General features: G+C 41.2%; 1 protein-coding gene across 3 annotated transcripts; it reads right to left on the minus strand.

Annotated features, from left to right (window-relative positions):
- Nucleotides 1-584: 584 nt before the first annotated feature.
- GSTO1 (glutathione S-transferase omega 1) lies at nucleotides 585-14,799 on the minus strand. Of its 3 annotated transcripts, XM_012439512.2 has the most exons (7): nucleotides 14,697-14,791; nucleotides 13,913-14,062; nucleotides 12,919-13,027; nucleotides 8,396-8,618; nucleotides 5,189-5,287; nucleotides 1,842-1,948; nucleotides 585-788 (listed from the first exon to the last, which is right to left on the minus strand). In XM_012439512.2, exons 3-7 carry the CDS (start codon nucleotides 12,975-12,977, stop codon nucleotides 635-637), a joined length of 642 nt encoding a protein of 213 aa, XP_012294935.2. In that variant the 5' UTR covers nucleotides 12,978-13,027; nucleotides 13,913-14,062; nucleotides 14,697-14,791; the 3' UTR covers nucleotides 585-634. The 3 variants fall into 3 exon arrangements, with proteins under 3 accessions (XP_012294935.2, XP_012294936.2, XP_012294934.2); XM_012439513.2 differs by lacking the exon at nucleotides 13,913-14,062 and having other exon boundaries at nucleotides 14,697-14,799; XM_012439511.2 differs by lacking the exons at nucleotides 13,913-14,062; nucleotides 14,697-14,791 and adding an exon at nucleotides 13,227-13,423.
- Between the last annotated feature and the right edge of the window lie 405 nt (nucleotides 14,800-15,204).

Genomic DNA, 15,204 nt, shown 5'->3' on the forward strand with positions numbered 1-15,204 from the left:
GTGGGAAATATTACTCATCAACCTTATAGGCGGAATTGACTGATGCGACCTACCAGTATTTAATTACACAAAGGGACACCACACCTAAGTGCTCAGCATGGGATTTGATAGGAAGGATATGAAGGGGTTAGAGACTGGGAGACCAAATAGGAGTCTGCCCAGTCACCCAGCTTTGGAGTAATGTAGGTCCCGTCTTCAGTGGCAACAATAGAGAAAGTGTGAAATTAAGTTGATAGAAATGAAAGAAGGAGTTGAAAGTTTCTCAACTAAGAAACCAGAAGACAAGAAACGAGAGAGCATCTGTTGAAATCACAACAGGGTAACCAAGTGAAAAGTTCCTGTGAGCAGTTACAAAGTTAGATTGAAGTACAGATTTTGCTAGAGATGATAATTTGGGGGTTTTCAGCTTGGACTATGATAGAACCCTCAGAGTCGTTTTAGCATCCTAACACAGGAAATGTGTTTCCATTTCTGTTGGGGGGCCTTGAGACCCCCCAGTTAGGCCGTTGATGTCAAATCAGTCAGAGAAGATGATCCCATGCAACCTGAGCCCTTGGTAAAATAAAAGCATGTTATTATTCATATTAGTGAAAGAAAACATCAGACATAGCTTTATTGCTGACTCCTGCCCCCTTCAGAGCCCATAGTCACAGGCCTCAGGGCTGTTCTGTAAGTACAGCTCTAGGTAACCTTGCCAGTCCTTCACACTAGTGAGCAGCGCTGAGACTGTGGGATCTTCCTTCATGGCTGCCATCCACAGTTTAAGTTTTGGAGTGTGATCTACACACCTGTGGGAAGAGGAAAAAATGAAAGGCATGAGCTAGGTCAACTAGGATGACATCACAAAGTCTCCCATTTATTACTCTGCAATGTCATTTTTTCCTTAAATATTTCATTTAAAATATTTTAAAATACATGTAATCATAGAATATTCAATTTGAAAGACATTGTAAAGGTCCCTTTTTTATACAATTGGAATGAGACCAAAGTGAAGCGACTTGTTCAGTTAATGTGAGAACTTGCTCAAAGAGAGAAAGTGACAACTTATTAAAATGAGAATAATCAGGAATGTTCTATGTTAATTTTACACCCAGATTATGACCAAAAGTAACCCTGAATAGCTCTAATGTCCAAGAAGTGGGAGTAAGGCAAGGTGGCTGCCAAACTCAAAACCGAATTTGGAAAATAATGTGGAGAGCTCACTGGTAAATGGGAGGTAACACTGGTCATACAGTCCCACAACAACATCCTTATAAAAGTTTACAACCTTATGGATTTTTTTTTTTTTTTTTGAGACAGAGTCTTGCTCTGTCGCCCAGGCTGGAGTGCAGTGATACAATCTCCGCTCACTGCAGCCTCTGTCTCCCAGGTTTAAGTGATTCTCCTGCCTCAGCTTCCTGAGTAGCTGAGATTACAAGCACTCCCCACCATGCCCAGCTAATTTTTGCATTTTTAGTAGAGATGGGGTTTTACCACATTGGCCAGGCTGGTCTCTAACTCCTGACCTCAGATGATCCCCCCACCTCAGGCTCCCAAAGTACTGGGCTTACAGGCGTGCGCCACCACACCCTTCCCCTTATGGATTTTTAATCAGGAAGGAAGGAGTAAATTTTAAAGCACTTTACTACATGTCACAGAAATCCCTTGCCCCCTCCCAGTGATGGAGAATAGTTAGTGTAGGTGTATGACATGCCCTGGGTAGTCCAAGACTGTCCTGTCTGCTTGTTCTCATTCTGACCAGTTGTATTAAATATTTTAACGTTTGTTACATAAAAGAAAGGTCAATATATACTATTCCAACTATCATCCTAAATTATGCACAAAATAGTCAAATGTCTTACTCATTTAACTTCATTGCTTCCAGCCGTTCAAACCAGGGCCAGATGAGGTAATCAATCATCGAGACAGAACTGCCACCAAAGAAGGTTGTCTTCTTCTTAGTCAGAACCTGAACATTAAACAGCACAAAAGTATTTCTTATTTGTGCATGTACTAAAACTCACTAGAAACGTTGAAGGGAAATTAAGTAGAGCAGGTGAGAGAAGCAGTTTTTACTCTGATAATATCCAAGTTGGGTTTTTGTCCGTTTGATCCAAAAGCTTAATTAAGCTTTAGAATCTGTTGGTCTGGGATGAGGCCGAATGACAACATAAACTGGAAAATTGAGAAAAATGAAACAAGTCACAGAGTACAAAATATTTGTAATACAAAGGACTGGTATTCAGAATATAGAAAGGATTCCTGGGAATCATTAAGAAAAATGGCAAACAACACTTTAGAAAAATGAGCAAGACTTGATCTTCACCAAAGACGTTGAAATGGCCAATAATCATTTGAAAAGGTGTTCAACTGCATTAGTCATTAGATAAATGCAAATTAAGACCAAAATGCAATAACACTATACATCCATGAGAATGGCTTAAATGAACAAAGTTAGCAAGGGTTTGGAACCACTGTCGTAGAGGTGTAAATTGGTACAACCATGCTTTAAGAGTATGCATACTCTTATCACCCAGCAATTCTACTTGGAAATGTAACACATGTTCACCAAAAGATAGGTATGTGAATGTTCACTGCAGCACTATTTGTAATAGCCCAAATGTGAAAATGTTTACTATCAAGAGTAGAATAGGTAAACTGTAGTATACTACACTTTGGAACACTGTATAAAGAATAGGGAAAAACTACACACAGCATAGATGAACCTCACAAACCTAATACTGCATGAAAGCAGGCAGACCCAAAAGATTATTATATGAGTCCATTTGTATAAAGTACAAAAAAGCCCAAACTAATATTTTGTTAGCTGATGAGGGTGCTGGTTCCATGACTGTGTTCACTTTGTGAAAATGTGTTATGTTCTTATGCTTTGGGCACTTCTCTGCATTAAAAATTGCAAAATATTAATTTTTCAAGATAAATGCACAGTCTCCAGCTTATGATGGTTCAACTTAAATTTTTCAACTTTATGATGATACAAAAGCAATAAGCATTCAGTAGAAACTGTACTTTGAACTTTGAATTTTGCTTTTTTCCTGGGCTATAATTTGCAGTATGATACTCTTTGTTTTTTTTTGAGACAGAGTCTTGCTCTGTCGCCAGGCGCCAGGCTGGAGTGCAGTGGCGCAACTGCAACCTCAGCCTCCTGGGGTCAAGCAATTCTCCTGCCTCAGCCTCCCGAGTAGTTGGGACTACAGAGGCACGCCATCATGCCCAGCTAATTTTTGTATTTTTAGTAGAGACAGGGTTTCACCATGTTGGCCAGGATGGTGTCGATCTCTTGACCTCGTGATCCACCCGCCTTGGCCTCCCAAAGTGCTGGGGTTACAGGTGTGAGCCACTGCGCCCGGCTGCAGTATGATACTCTTGATGCTGGGCAGCCACACCATCAGGAGAGTAAACAACCAATACTCTCATGTGTACTGTGTTGCCAGCATTTTTTGGATACAGGTATTAAATCAATTATATGAGATACTCAACACACTATAAATAAGTTTTATGTTTGACAATTTTGCCTAATTGCAGGCTAATGGAAGTTTTCTGAGCACATCTAAAGCAGGCTAGGCTAAGCTATGATGCTCTGTAGGTTGGGTTTATTAAATGCATTTTCTACTTAGGATATTTTCAACTTAATGATGGGTTTATTGGATGTAACTCCATTGTAAGTGCAGAAGCATTTTAAAATATACTGGAAATAGACTGAATTAACTGCTAAACAGATGACAATCATTTGAAAACCTAACAAATTGTATGTTTGAAATTTTTAAGAAGGCGAATTGGTTAACGGGTTTGCCAAAGGGGACGATTGAGAATATTATCTGGCTATTTAAACCAACACCAAACTAATTTGCCCTTCATAATAACCTCCATAGTTTTTCTCAATACATAATATGCATTTTAGATTGCTTATATCTACCTATCGTGTTCTGTGTACAACTAAACTAATTATCTGAAGAATATGGACTGCATCTTACTTTTCAGCTCCTACACTGTTCAGCAGAAAGATACGTAAAACCAAAAAACCAATTACCATTAAAGAAATCAAACTAGTAATGAAAAATCTACCCCTGTTAAAGACACCAGGCTCAAATGTTTTATAGAAACTGCTAGTCCCTAACAAATGGTTTCAGGGATTAGAAAAACAGGTTAGTTACCCAACTCATCTTATGAAGTTAGAATATCCTTGATACCAAAACCCAATAATGATACTATAAGAATAGAAAATTATAGGTCATAATCTCATTTATGAACATACATACAAAAATCATTTAACTATTAGCTAATTGTACAGTACATATACAAATCCATAGACAACAAGTAGGTTTTATCTTAGGAATGCTAGGATGGCTAAACATTAAAAAAAAAAAATCTGTCAATAGCACCATATTCACCAGATTAAGAGGAAAAAAATTCTATGTACATTTCAATAGATGTAACAGATGTATAAAAAGCATTCAATAAAATTCAACAATTAAAAAGTTAGCAAACTAGTAATAGAAGAGAACTTTAGAATGAAAAAAAGGTTTCTGAAAAACCTACAGCAAATGTCATACTTACTGATAAAATGTTAAAATGCATTCCCATAAAAGACAGGAACTATGTCTCTGTCAGTAAAAACTTTAGGCTTAGCATGAAAAAAATGTCTCAAGGCCAAGAGGCAGACTTCAAGGCCCAAATGTCAGCTTTCCCCAGAAAGAGGTAAAATGCATCTGGGTTTCCCCCAAGTATCTGTACTGTTCATTGCAAACTTTTTCTTGTAGGAAATATTTAGTACATAATACTAAGTTGAAAAACAGGACACAGAATGATATCTATGCTCTGATTAGAGCTACATTAATTTTTTTTTAACTATATGGATGAGGACTGCAAACAAGCATGGAAAACTGGATACATGAAAACTTGTGGAAATGTGGGTACAATTTTCTTTTTCCCTGTTATTTTAATGTTAACACAGCAAAATATTTTAAAGGCAAGCCCATGACAAAGCATTTTTAGGTGTTTTGATTTATATCTTAAGCAGAACAGCTTTCTGCTTTATAACAGCAGTCTGTTGTAAACAAAAATCTTTATGGGAATTTTTCTAATTGCCATAAAGTGACTTTATGCAGAAGTGGGAGTATGCAGAAAAGAATAGGAGGAAAAGGAGGGTATAGTCATCGTTTACTCTGATGGTAGGAGAAATGATTACCTCCTCTAGCTTGCTGAATTCTTTACGAAATTCTTCTTTTAGGCCAGCACAGTCTTCCTTATTTTGGCTTCTAATAAAGCTTCCTACCAAGGATGGCACCTAGACAGAGAATAATTTCTTAGTTAATCAGTTTACATCTAACTATATTGGCCCCCTCACATAAAAACATGATAGAACCCTCATAGTCCTGGTATCAAGGTGTTCTAGAAACATCAAGGGTGCACCAAGTTCCTGTGCTCACAGAGGTAATGGACTGGTTTTAGGAAGAGTTTTGTGGCCTAAGATGCTGGGTTGGTTAGGATTTTATAAATTATAAATAACAGAACCTACTTTGGCACGTTTAAGAGACACTCTTTTTTTTTTTTTTTTTTTGAAACAGTCTTGCTCTGTCATCCAGGCTCGATCTAAGCTGACTGCAACCTCCACTGCTCGGGCTCAAGTGATTCTCCTGTCTCTGCCTCCTTAGTAGCTGGGATTATGGGCATGCGCCACCAAACCCAGCTAATTTTTATATTTTTAGTAGAGATAGGGTTTCACCATATTGGCCAGGCTGGTCTCGAACTCCTGACTTCAGGTGATCCTTCTGCCTCAGCCTCCCAAATTGCTGGGATTACAGGCTTGAGCCACCACACCCGGCCAACACAACTTTCTTTAAAGGCGATTGAGTGGCTTATAGAATTATTGGGGGGCTGAACAGGCTTGGAATTAAGACAGAACATCCCAAAATCATGCTGAGAACTGGCCTAGTGGGAAGTGCCCACTGCTGCCAGTGCAGCTGAGCACTAGATGCTTCAGTTTATGTGGCTGCCAGAAAATGGAGTCTGAAGTAACTGTCATTTCTACTCTGGAATTTTATCTTGTAACCAACACTGCTAAAACCCAGAAGCACTGTCACCACTCTCACCTGCAGAACCAGTGGAGAGCTGAGTATCTTAAACAGATATCCTACCAAGCCTGTTTCCTCATCTTGCTTGTTTCTGAATTGAACTCCATGGTGTATGTCTGACAGGAAGAGCCTAGATCACAAAACTTGGCCCCAACTGCAAAGAGCTAGGGAAGATAGTTTTTCTGATTTCTATGTTGGGGAGGACGCCAGGAGGCTGTTAAAAGGGACTGGCTACCTAAAGAACTGACGGGGGTAGCAGCAGATGCTTTAATGCTCATGATGGTGTTTATGTGTTTTAATACTTCGGTCTTTGGTGTCATTTCATTGCAAGACACAGAAGTCCACTCATCCTAGTTTAAGTAAACAGACACTTGTAAAAATACAGAATCCCGTGAATTCCCATCCACATCAGTTCTGCCTGCCTTCGCTGGGACTGAAGGCTTTCAGGCAGCCCTTTTGTTCACATTTCCATCTGGGCCTACCTGGTCTTTCATTTGTTTTTCCCTAAATTTCTCCTCCATATTACTTTCCGTACTTCAGTCCCTTTACAATGCTTTTAATTTTTGCTCTTCTAAAAATTTATTTCTTAAGTGGCTTTGATTTTTCTAGCTTCTAATGTATGTCTTTACTGTCCTGACCTTTACTGTCTTAGTCTCTATGTCTCATTTCCAAGTTCCCAGGAGAGGAGATGACTGGCCCAGGTGTGGGGCTGGGGTACATTTCTGTTCTGATGGGCTGCGGCCAGGAGAGCAGGGTTATGTGTATATAAGGCCACCACTCCTTTAAAAGTGAGCAGGGAAGTAAAGGTGGGCATCTTCAGCATTACTTTTAAAGCTCAGTTTCTTTCTAGATAGTACAATGAATCTCTTGTGACTGCTTTTTAAAGTAGTAGCTTTATGCATGAAAGTAAAGCTTCATGTCTAAAAGCTTTACTTTCAAAGCTCATTTTCTCTGATGTGTCTGACAAGTCCTTTCAAATCCAGTTCCTGTTTACCTCTCCAAAGTTATCCCTTTTCTCTCTTCTCCTGACACTTTATATTCCAGCCATACTAAAAACAGTTTTCCAGAACTGGCACCAGACTAAAGGGATCTTTCTTAAAGAACCACTCAGGCTTACTTTTTTGGTTGATACTGATGACTTTGTGTCTTGAAGCTTCATGACTTTAACTTGTTACTACGTTGTAAAACTCTCCAACACCTTTCTTGAAAACGTCATGTTCCCTTTACATTATCTTTGACAGCAGCCACCTCTACTATTCTTTCACCCTCATCTTACTAGGAAGGTGACTCACTCTTCCTTTCTCATTGGCTTCCCTTTATAATGTCTTCTAAAACAGAATGTTCTCCCTATAACTCTCTCTTAGGGTATTTCTTTAACCATTTCTTTCTCTAAAGCTAGTTCTTCATACACTGACCATACTACCAAGGTGACAATATTATAGGCATATAACCAGACATGCTATTTTTGGTGTCTAAATACACATCTGTTAGTCATTTCTTTGTTAATACTAATTGTTTAATCCATAACTGATGCTAATTAAGGTACAAACAGTTGTACAGGAATGCCATTTATTCAGTCATCTGAGTTATTGCCAACACGAAGTAGATGCTCACTGCTAGACGCTGTGGCTATAAGGACAAGAACTAAGTAACTGCCATGTGTCATACTCCACTCTAGGTGTTTTATATTAACTGATTTTTATCTTACAAGGTGGAAACAATTGCTATATCCATTTTATCAATGATGAACTGAGGCACAGAGAGGCAAAGTAGTAAGTAACTAGCTTAGAGTCACAAGAGTAGCAGAGCCAGTCACAAAACTAGGCAATGAACCAACAATGATCAAAACACAGCCCTCATCCTCAACGAACTCACAGCCCAGTGCAGTACACAGGCAAGAAGGCAGGCAAAAGTTCACACGGATGGGAACTCAGAAGCTAGAGCACTAACCAGCCTGGACAAGCTCCTGAAAGGCAGCAGTGTCCAAGCAGACACTTGAAAAATAACATGGAGATAACCAAGCACAGTGAGAAGAGGGAAGAATCTTACAGCAAGAGTTGAGAGAGAAAGGGGTGAATTTGGGAATGCTGAAAAAAAGTTTAGTATGGCTGGAATATATAAAGTGTCAGGAGACGAGTGAAAAGGGATCACTTTGGAGGTAAACAGGAACTGGATCGTGAAAGGACTTGCAGGACATGTCAGAGCTGACAAGCATATTCCTTTTTGTTTTTCTCTCCCAAATCACTGAATCATAAATGACAGCATTGATTTAGCTTTAAAAAACAGGTTTTTCAAATAGCTGAAATTTCTTATGCACAAACCTTAGAAAACAACTCGAAGACCATCTTCTGGCAAGCTTTCTCATAGGGGTCATCAGGAAACAGCTTCTTCCCTGGGTATGCTTCATCCAGGTACTCACAAGTGATGGCAGACTCGTAGATCAGCTGACCCTGACTGTTTTCCAAAACTGGCACCAGACCAAAGGGATTTTTCTTAAAGAACCACTCAGGCTTATTTTTCAGGTTGATATTGATGACTTCATGCCTGAAAGACACACAGGAGACTGAAGAGAAGGAAACAACTTTTGTGCTTTTGGATAAATCCTTACTGGCTTTGCCATCCACTTAGCTGATTAGACCCCAAATTTAGGAGTCTGCCTAGATTCCTTCCATTCTAGTTTTTGATTTTATGAATTAGACTACTTTTGATACACTTTATAAGTACAATCATGCAGTATTTGTCTTTCTGTGCCTAGCTTATTATACTTAGCATAATGTCCTAGTTAGCAAGGTCCATCCGTGTTGTCACATATTTCAGAATTCCTTCCTTTTTAGGTGGAATAGCATCACCACATTTTCTTTATCCATTCATCTGTTGATGGACATTGACATTATGCTGTCGTGAACAGTGCTGCAGTGAACATGAGTGCTAATATCTCTTTGAGAACCTGATTTCAATTACTTTGGATATATACCCAGTAATGAGATTGCTGAATCATATGGTAGTTCTTTTTTTAATTTTTTGAAGAACATCTATACTGTTTTCCATGGCAGCTGTACCATTTTACATTCCCACCAACAGTGTGCAAGGGTTCTGATTTCTATACATCCTTGCTAACACTTTTTGTCTTTTTTAGTTATAGTCATCTTGACAAGTGTGAGGTTATGTGACTTTGATTTGTATTTTCATGGTGATTAGTGATAAACACTTTTTTATATATCTGCTGACCATTTTCATGTCCTCTTTAAAGAAATATCTATTTTTTTAATTTTTAATTTTTTTTTGACACTCTGTCTCCTAGGCTGGAGTGCAGTGGCTTGATCACAGCTCATTGCAGGCTCGACCTCCTGTGCTCAAGTAATCCTGCTACCTACCAAGTAGTTGGGACCACAGGCATGTGCCACCATGCCCAGCTAATTTTTTTGTAAAGACAGGATTCCGCCATGTTGCCAAGACTGGTCTTGAACTCTGGGGCTCAAGTGATCTGCCTGCCTCGGCCTCCTATAGTGCTGGGTTATAGGCATGAGCTACCATGTCCAGCCTGAGAAATGTCTATTTAAGATCTTAGCCCATGTTAAAATCAGAGGTTTTTTTTCTGTTGTTGTTGAGTTGTAAAGATTCCTTATATATTTTGGAGATTAACCCCTTACCAGATACGTGGTTTGCAAGTACTTTTTCCTATTCCATAGGTTGCTTTTGCTCTGTTAAATGTTTCTTTTGTTGTATGGAAGCTTTTTTGTTTGATGTGTTTATTTTTGGTTTTGTTGCCTGGGCTTTGGTGTCATGTCCAGGAAATCATCGCCAAGGTCAATGTCATAAAGCTTTTTCCCTATGTTTTCTTCTACACATTGGCCTTTTTTATATACCTTGAATTTGCCAATGTGTTTCCACCTTAGAGTCTTTGCACTTGATGGTCCTCTACCTCCTGTGCCTGTCTTTTCCCAGGTCTTTCCAGGTCAAACACATCTCCAGGCCCTCCCTGACCACAGCTCTGAAGTTGCTGAGCAGCTTCTATTACATGATTATCATGTAAGCTCCACAAAAGGTGGGATCTTGTGTATCTGTTCATAGTAATAAACAAACATGTAAATGAGCAAAATGCTAAATAGATATAAATGCTATGAAGAAAATAAAAAGTTTCAGACAAGGACTCGGTAAATATTTCTGTATTGAAATATTTCATATGAATAATGAATAAATCTGTGCAAATGCTTTAAAATTGTCAATAAGTTACTCCATTTATGGCCAAGAGGTATCTTAGTTATAAATCATACAAGGCAACTAATTGAATTGTGTCCACTACCCACTATATGAGAACCAACGTAAAATTCAGGGTTTTTTTGCTAATTGGAGTAACAAGTTTCTTGCTTTCTATGAGGATATTAAGGAATCCTTAAAATCCACCCACAAGGCCAGGCGTGGTAGCTCACACCTGTAATCCCAGCACTTTGGGAGGCTGAAGTGAGTGGACTGCTTGAACCCAGGAGTTCAAGGCCAGCCTGGGCAACATGATGAAACACTATCTCTAGAAAAAATACAAAAATTAGCCAGGTGTGATGGCACACACCTGTAGTCCCAGCTACTCAGGATGCTGAGGTGGGAGGATCACTTGAGCCCAGGAGGCAGAAGTTGCAGTGAGCCATGATTGCACCACTACACTCCAGCCTTGGTGACAGGGTGAGACCCTGTCTGGGAAAAAAAAAAAAAATCCACATGCAAAATAAGCTTTCAGATTAAAGCTCCATGGACTGATTTTTTTTTTTTTAATGTCGTCTAAGTAGATGATACAAAGTAAACCAAAAAGGAAGAAAACAGGTGAAATCCAGGCTGTGGTCAGATTGTATTTAGGTCTATCTTGGATGTTGCCTGAGACTGTAGAGGAACTAAGAGAAAGGAGCCAGGTCCATATGACCGTCAAGGCTGAATAAATGTTCAACAAAACAGATTACTAAAAAATAATAGAAACCAATACCTTTTGTTTTCTGTTTTCCCATCCACAGCTGTAGCTAGATGGGGAAAATGTCTGTTTAAGATCTTAGCCCATGTTCTTAGATGGGCTAAGATCTTAAATAGACATTTAAGGATCTAAATATCCTTTGAGGATTTGAATACATATTCCCCATGTAAACAAAGGAACATCTAGTTTGAACATAGCCCAGGTGTGTGTGTAATTTAAAAGGTTCATGTGCTGACAGAATGAACACTGAACACTTAGGTACCAGCCATTGCAAAAAAAAAAAAAAATTCTTTGGCTCCTTGCCCAAGAATTATCAACATTTTTGAACATTTATACTATGAAAACAAAAGGCAGATCCTGGGCTTTTGTGATTTTTTTTTTTAAAAAGTAGCTCAGAACACACATGCATTTTGGTAACCTGGCATTGTGAGCCAACAAGTCTATACATCTGCCACAGCAAGTTGGAAGATGAATCTTTTAGAGAAAACCGTGCTTTGTTAAGTCATGTCATGTGGTTAGAATCCAGTACTTTACCAATAAAAGCCTCCTGGGGCGCAAGCTTAAAACTAGTCTATTAATGTAGTAGACCTTTGTTGTTTGCACTGTCTGGAAGCTGTTACCACCCTGTCCTCCCCTCTACCCTTACACTATTATGGTAAGATAATTTCAGTGTTCCTTTGGAAAACTGTCCAAGTAAGGTAGGGTTGTTTTCAAACTAGACGTCCAGGGTGAAGCACATAACCCAGGACTTTGTGCCCCTGAATCCGGCTGTGTCCTGCTCCTGGAGTGTTTCAATTAAATGAGTACCAAAAAATATCTTTTTTTCAATTTCGGTTAAATTAGATTTCTCTTAGTATAATAAAAGTTCTATTACAGCAAATATGACAATGTTTTTGATAAACATTACTAAATAGTATTCTGCCATACGTTCAGAATCATAATCTCATCCAAATGAGATGCATTTCTTAGTGAAGTAATGACTAATCCCCTTCAAAACGTATTTTTAAAATGCATTTTACCTTTCTTTTAGGGAAGATAATTGCCTACCCCTAAGGATTCTCCCCTTAGAAGACAAAATTAGTTCACCAACAGTACGCACACAGAAAATTCCTTAAGAATGGAGGTTTTGTTTTAAATTTCCACAGTGCCTTCCAGCCTTCCACATCACAGATAAATAAATGACTAATCAACAGACATCCAAAGGTCATGGGAAGGGGAGTGGTTCCAATGAATATTTGGTGTCCCAGAAAAGCCAAGTGACTATTGTACATGTCCTGTGGATAGTGCATAAGTCAAAACTATGGTAGTTTCAAAACTGAGGCTCTGCAGAAGGATGAACTTTAGACACTTCCCTCTGTTTGATTCAACCAACAGCTCAATCCACAGGAACATGTGCAGTAAACTAAGCACTACCCTAGAGGAGGGTCACGGTCTAAACTCTGCTGTACTGAGGTAAATTACTATTCTGGGAGGGTACAATACATTCAGAATAACAACCAACAGTTAAGCTGGAATAAGAATGGAAAATCACAGTGCGGTGAAAGCGAAAGGACTCTGGACTAGGAATTCAGGACCTACCAAAGCTAAAAGAGCTGCTGCGGGTTATTACCCGGCAAATCACTAACATCACTGGAGCCTCAGTTTTTCTAATCCATTAAATGGTTGGTTAATCTAAATGAGGTGTCCTAGACTGCTAGAATCTGTGGCATATTTTTCCTAGAGGAGGGTCTGTAACTTGCTGTCTCCCAAAGGGCCGAGAAGACTTTACTGTGCAGTAAAGGACGCTGGCGGGAGGGGGAGTCGAAGAGGGCTGAGACTCCATCCCACCCCGCGGCCTGCAGCAAGCTCCCGGACGGCCCGGGGAGCGTCCCCCGCCTGGGTGCCCACCTGATTCCCTTGGCCTTCAGGACCAGACGCGTCCTCTCAGCAAACGGGCAGAACCTCATGCTGTAGACGCGGATCAGGCCCTCTGGGACCGGCCCTGGGGGCGCGCTTCCTGCCGGCGAGAAGCGAAAGCGATTACGGCCCAGGGAGGTGTGGAGACCCCCCGTATCCCGGCGCCCCCGCGTCCCACTGCAGCTCCGGCCCGTTCCCCGCCGGTGGGGCGCTCCCGGGCGGCTGGCCTCCCGAGCAGCCGCGAACATGCCGCCGGGGGTCGCCGAGATCACCCCCTCCTCGCGGTGGGCAGGCCTCACCCTTCCCCAGGCTCCTGGCTGACTCCCCGGACATCTGGCGCAGCGCGGAGCGAGCTCCTCTGGGGTTTGCAGGCGATTCAGGAAGTAGGTCGTCCGTCCTTCCCGCCCTCCTTCCCTAGCTCAAAAGTGCCTGCCCCGGGCGGCGGCCAGCTCCACCCTATCTGCCTTCCCGACTTAGCCCTTAAAACATCTTAAGGGGCTGTTGCGTTAAAGCGTCTTTAGCCAAGAGATGGCGCCATGGGGAGATGCACAAAAATTCTAAATGCTGGCCGGGCGCGGTGGCTCAAGCCTGTAATCCCAGCACTTTGGGAGGCCGAGGCGGGTGGATCACGAGGTCGAGAGATCGAGACCATCCTGGTCAACATTGTGAAACCCCGTCTCTATTAATACAAAAAAATTAGCTGGGCACGGTGGCGCGTGCCTGTAATCCCAGCTACTCAGGAGGCTGAGGCAGGAGAATTGCCTGAACCCAGGAGGCGGAGGTTGCGGTGAGCCGAGATCGCGCCATTGCACTCCAGCCTGGGTAACAAGAGCGAGACTCCGTCTCAAAAAAAAAAAAAAAAAAAAAAAAAAAATTCTAAATGCTTGGAGCCAAGCCTCCGCCCCCGAACGGAGGGGTCTCCAGTCCTCCCTCCACGAGGGTTCACGTCTGACCCTGGCCCTCACCTCCCTCCCGTGGCACTGACCTCTAAGCACCACCCGCTTGGTCCCAAGGCTTCACGACTTCAGAGCCTGTGGCTCGAGCTCATGGCTCACTCCCCGGTCCAGAGCGTTCTCTCCCAAGGCTCCTGTTCAGCTCGTGAAGGGAAAATTAAAATCTCTGGACTCCAGACTCACTATGCCAAAGGGAAGAGTCAAGCTTGGAAACTGAGCCAGACAACAAACACTGCCTCCCATTTTGTTCCTAAATAGATAGCTACAAAGAAAAAAGACCACACACCTCCCCAACGGGCTTCCTTACAAGGAAATTCCTAGTGGGCCCCCAGGATCTTTATTCTAAAACAGATCAGTTGAATTTCACCCTAGCAATGTATATTAACAGCTCATCTTCACAAGCACCGGACAAAGATAGGCCCAGGAGTCATCCTTCCTCTTGCTAGAGAAAAACGCATATTTGACTGCTTTGTCTACTCTATATTTAATCTTGTAAAAATGCAGATTCACCAAGCACTAGACGAATGCATAACTGACTCTTCCTCTACAGCCTCCTTTCACATGTCACATGTGCATTTAATGAATGCTGATCAAAGGTCCCAAAGAATGCGACTACCTGCCCCTTTTATCTACCTTCCCTTTTTTCTTTCTTTCCACTTCCCCCTACTGCCTGCTCTTTCCCCTTTAAATATTGAAGTCCTCAAGCCCTCTTTGGAAAGAGCACAGATCACAGATGTCCCTGTGATTTTGTGTTCCTTTTTCTCAGATATGTCCTCAACCCTGGCAAAATAAACCTCTAAAATGATTGAGACTTACCTTGGTCATTTCCTTTGATTTACAAGCTTGGCTATGGCTCGCTGCAGGTTTGCCCAGCCACCTGGACAGGCTTTTCCTTTTTCTGTCAGTACTAGCTTAACATGACTACTGGGAGGGCCTCTATCCCTACTGCCACCTATAGGATACATCCCTTTTCATTTTAGCCCATAGGAGACAGCACAAACCTGGATACTATTAACCTCAGAATAATGGTGCTGCTTTCAAAAATCTCCCACTTACCAAACTTTTGGGTTTTGAAGCCCTGGTAATGTAACTGAGTACTCTTATTCTTCTAAGAGATAGAGTTTTTTTTAAATTATTTGTTTCTCCTGTCTTTTCTCTTTCCTTCTTTCTCCCTGTTCCCCACTTCCTACTTGGCTCTTTAGAAATGCAATTATCTTTTACCTTCCCTTCACCAGACACTCCCTGCAGGGCAAGCTTATCTAACTGGGTGCTTACTTAAAAGCTCCAGAGCAGAACTCTGGCCCACCAGGAGATTGCCTTGAGA

The sequence above is a fragment of the Aotus nancymaae genome, unplaced genomic scaffold (genome assembly GCF_030222135.1).
Source record: "Aotus nancymaae isolate 86718 unplaced genomic scaffold, 86718_ANA_hifiasm-v0.15.2.pri h1tg000010l, whole genome shotgun sequence".
NCBI classification, from domain to species: Eukaryota; Metazoa; Chordata; class Mammalia; order Primates; family Aotidae; genus Aotus; species Aotus nancymaae.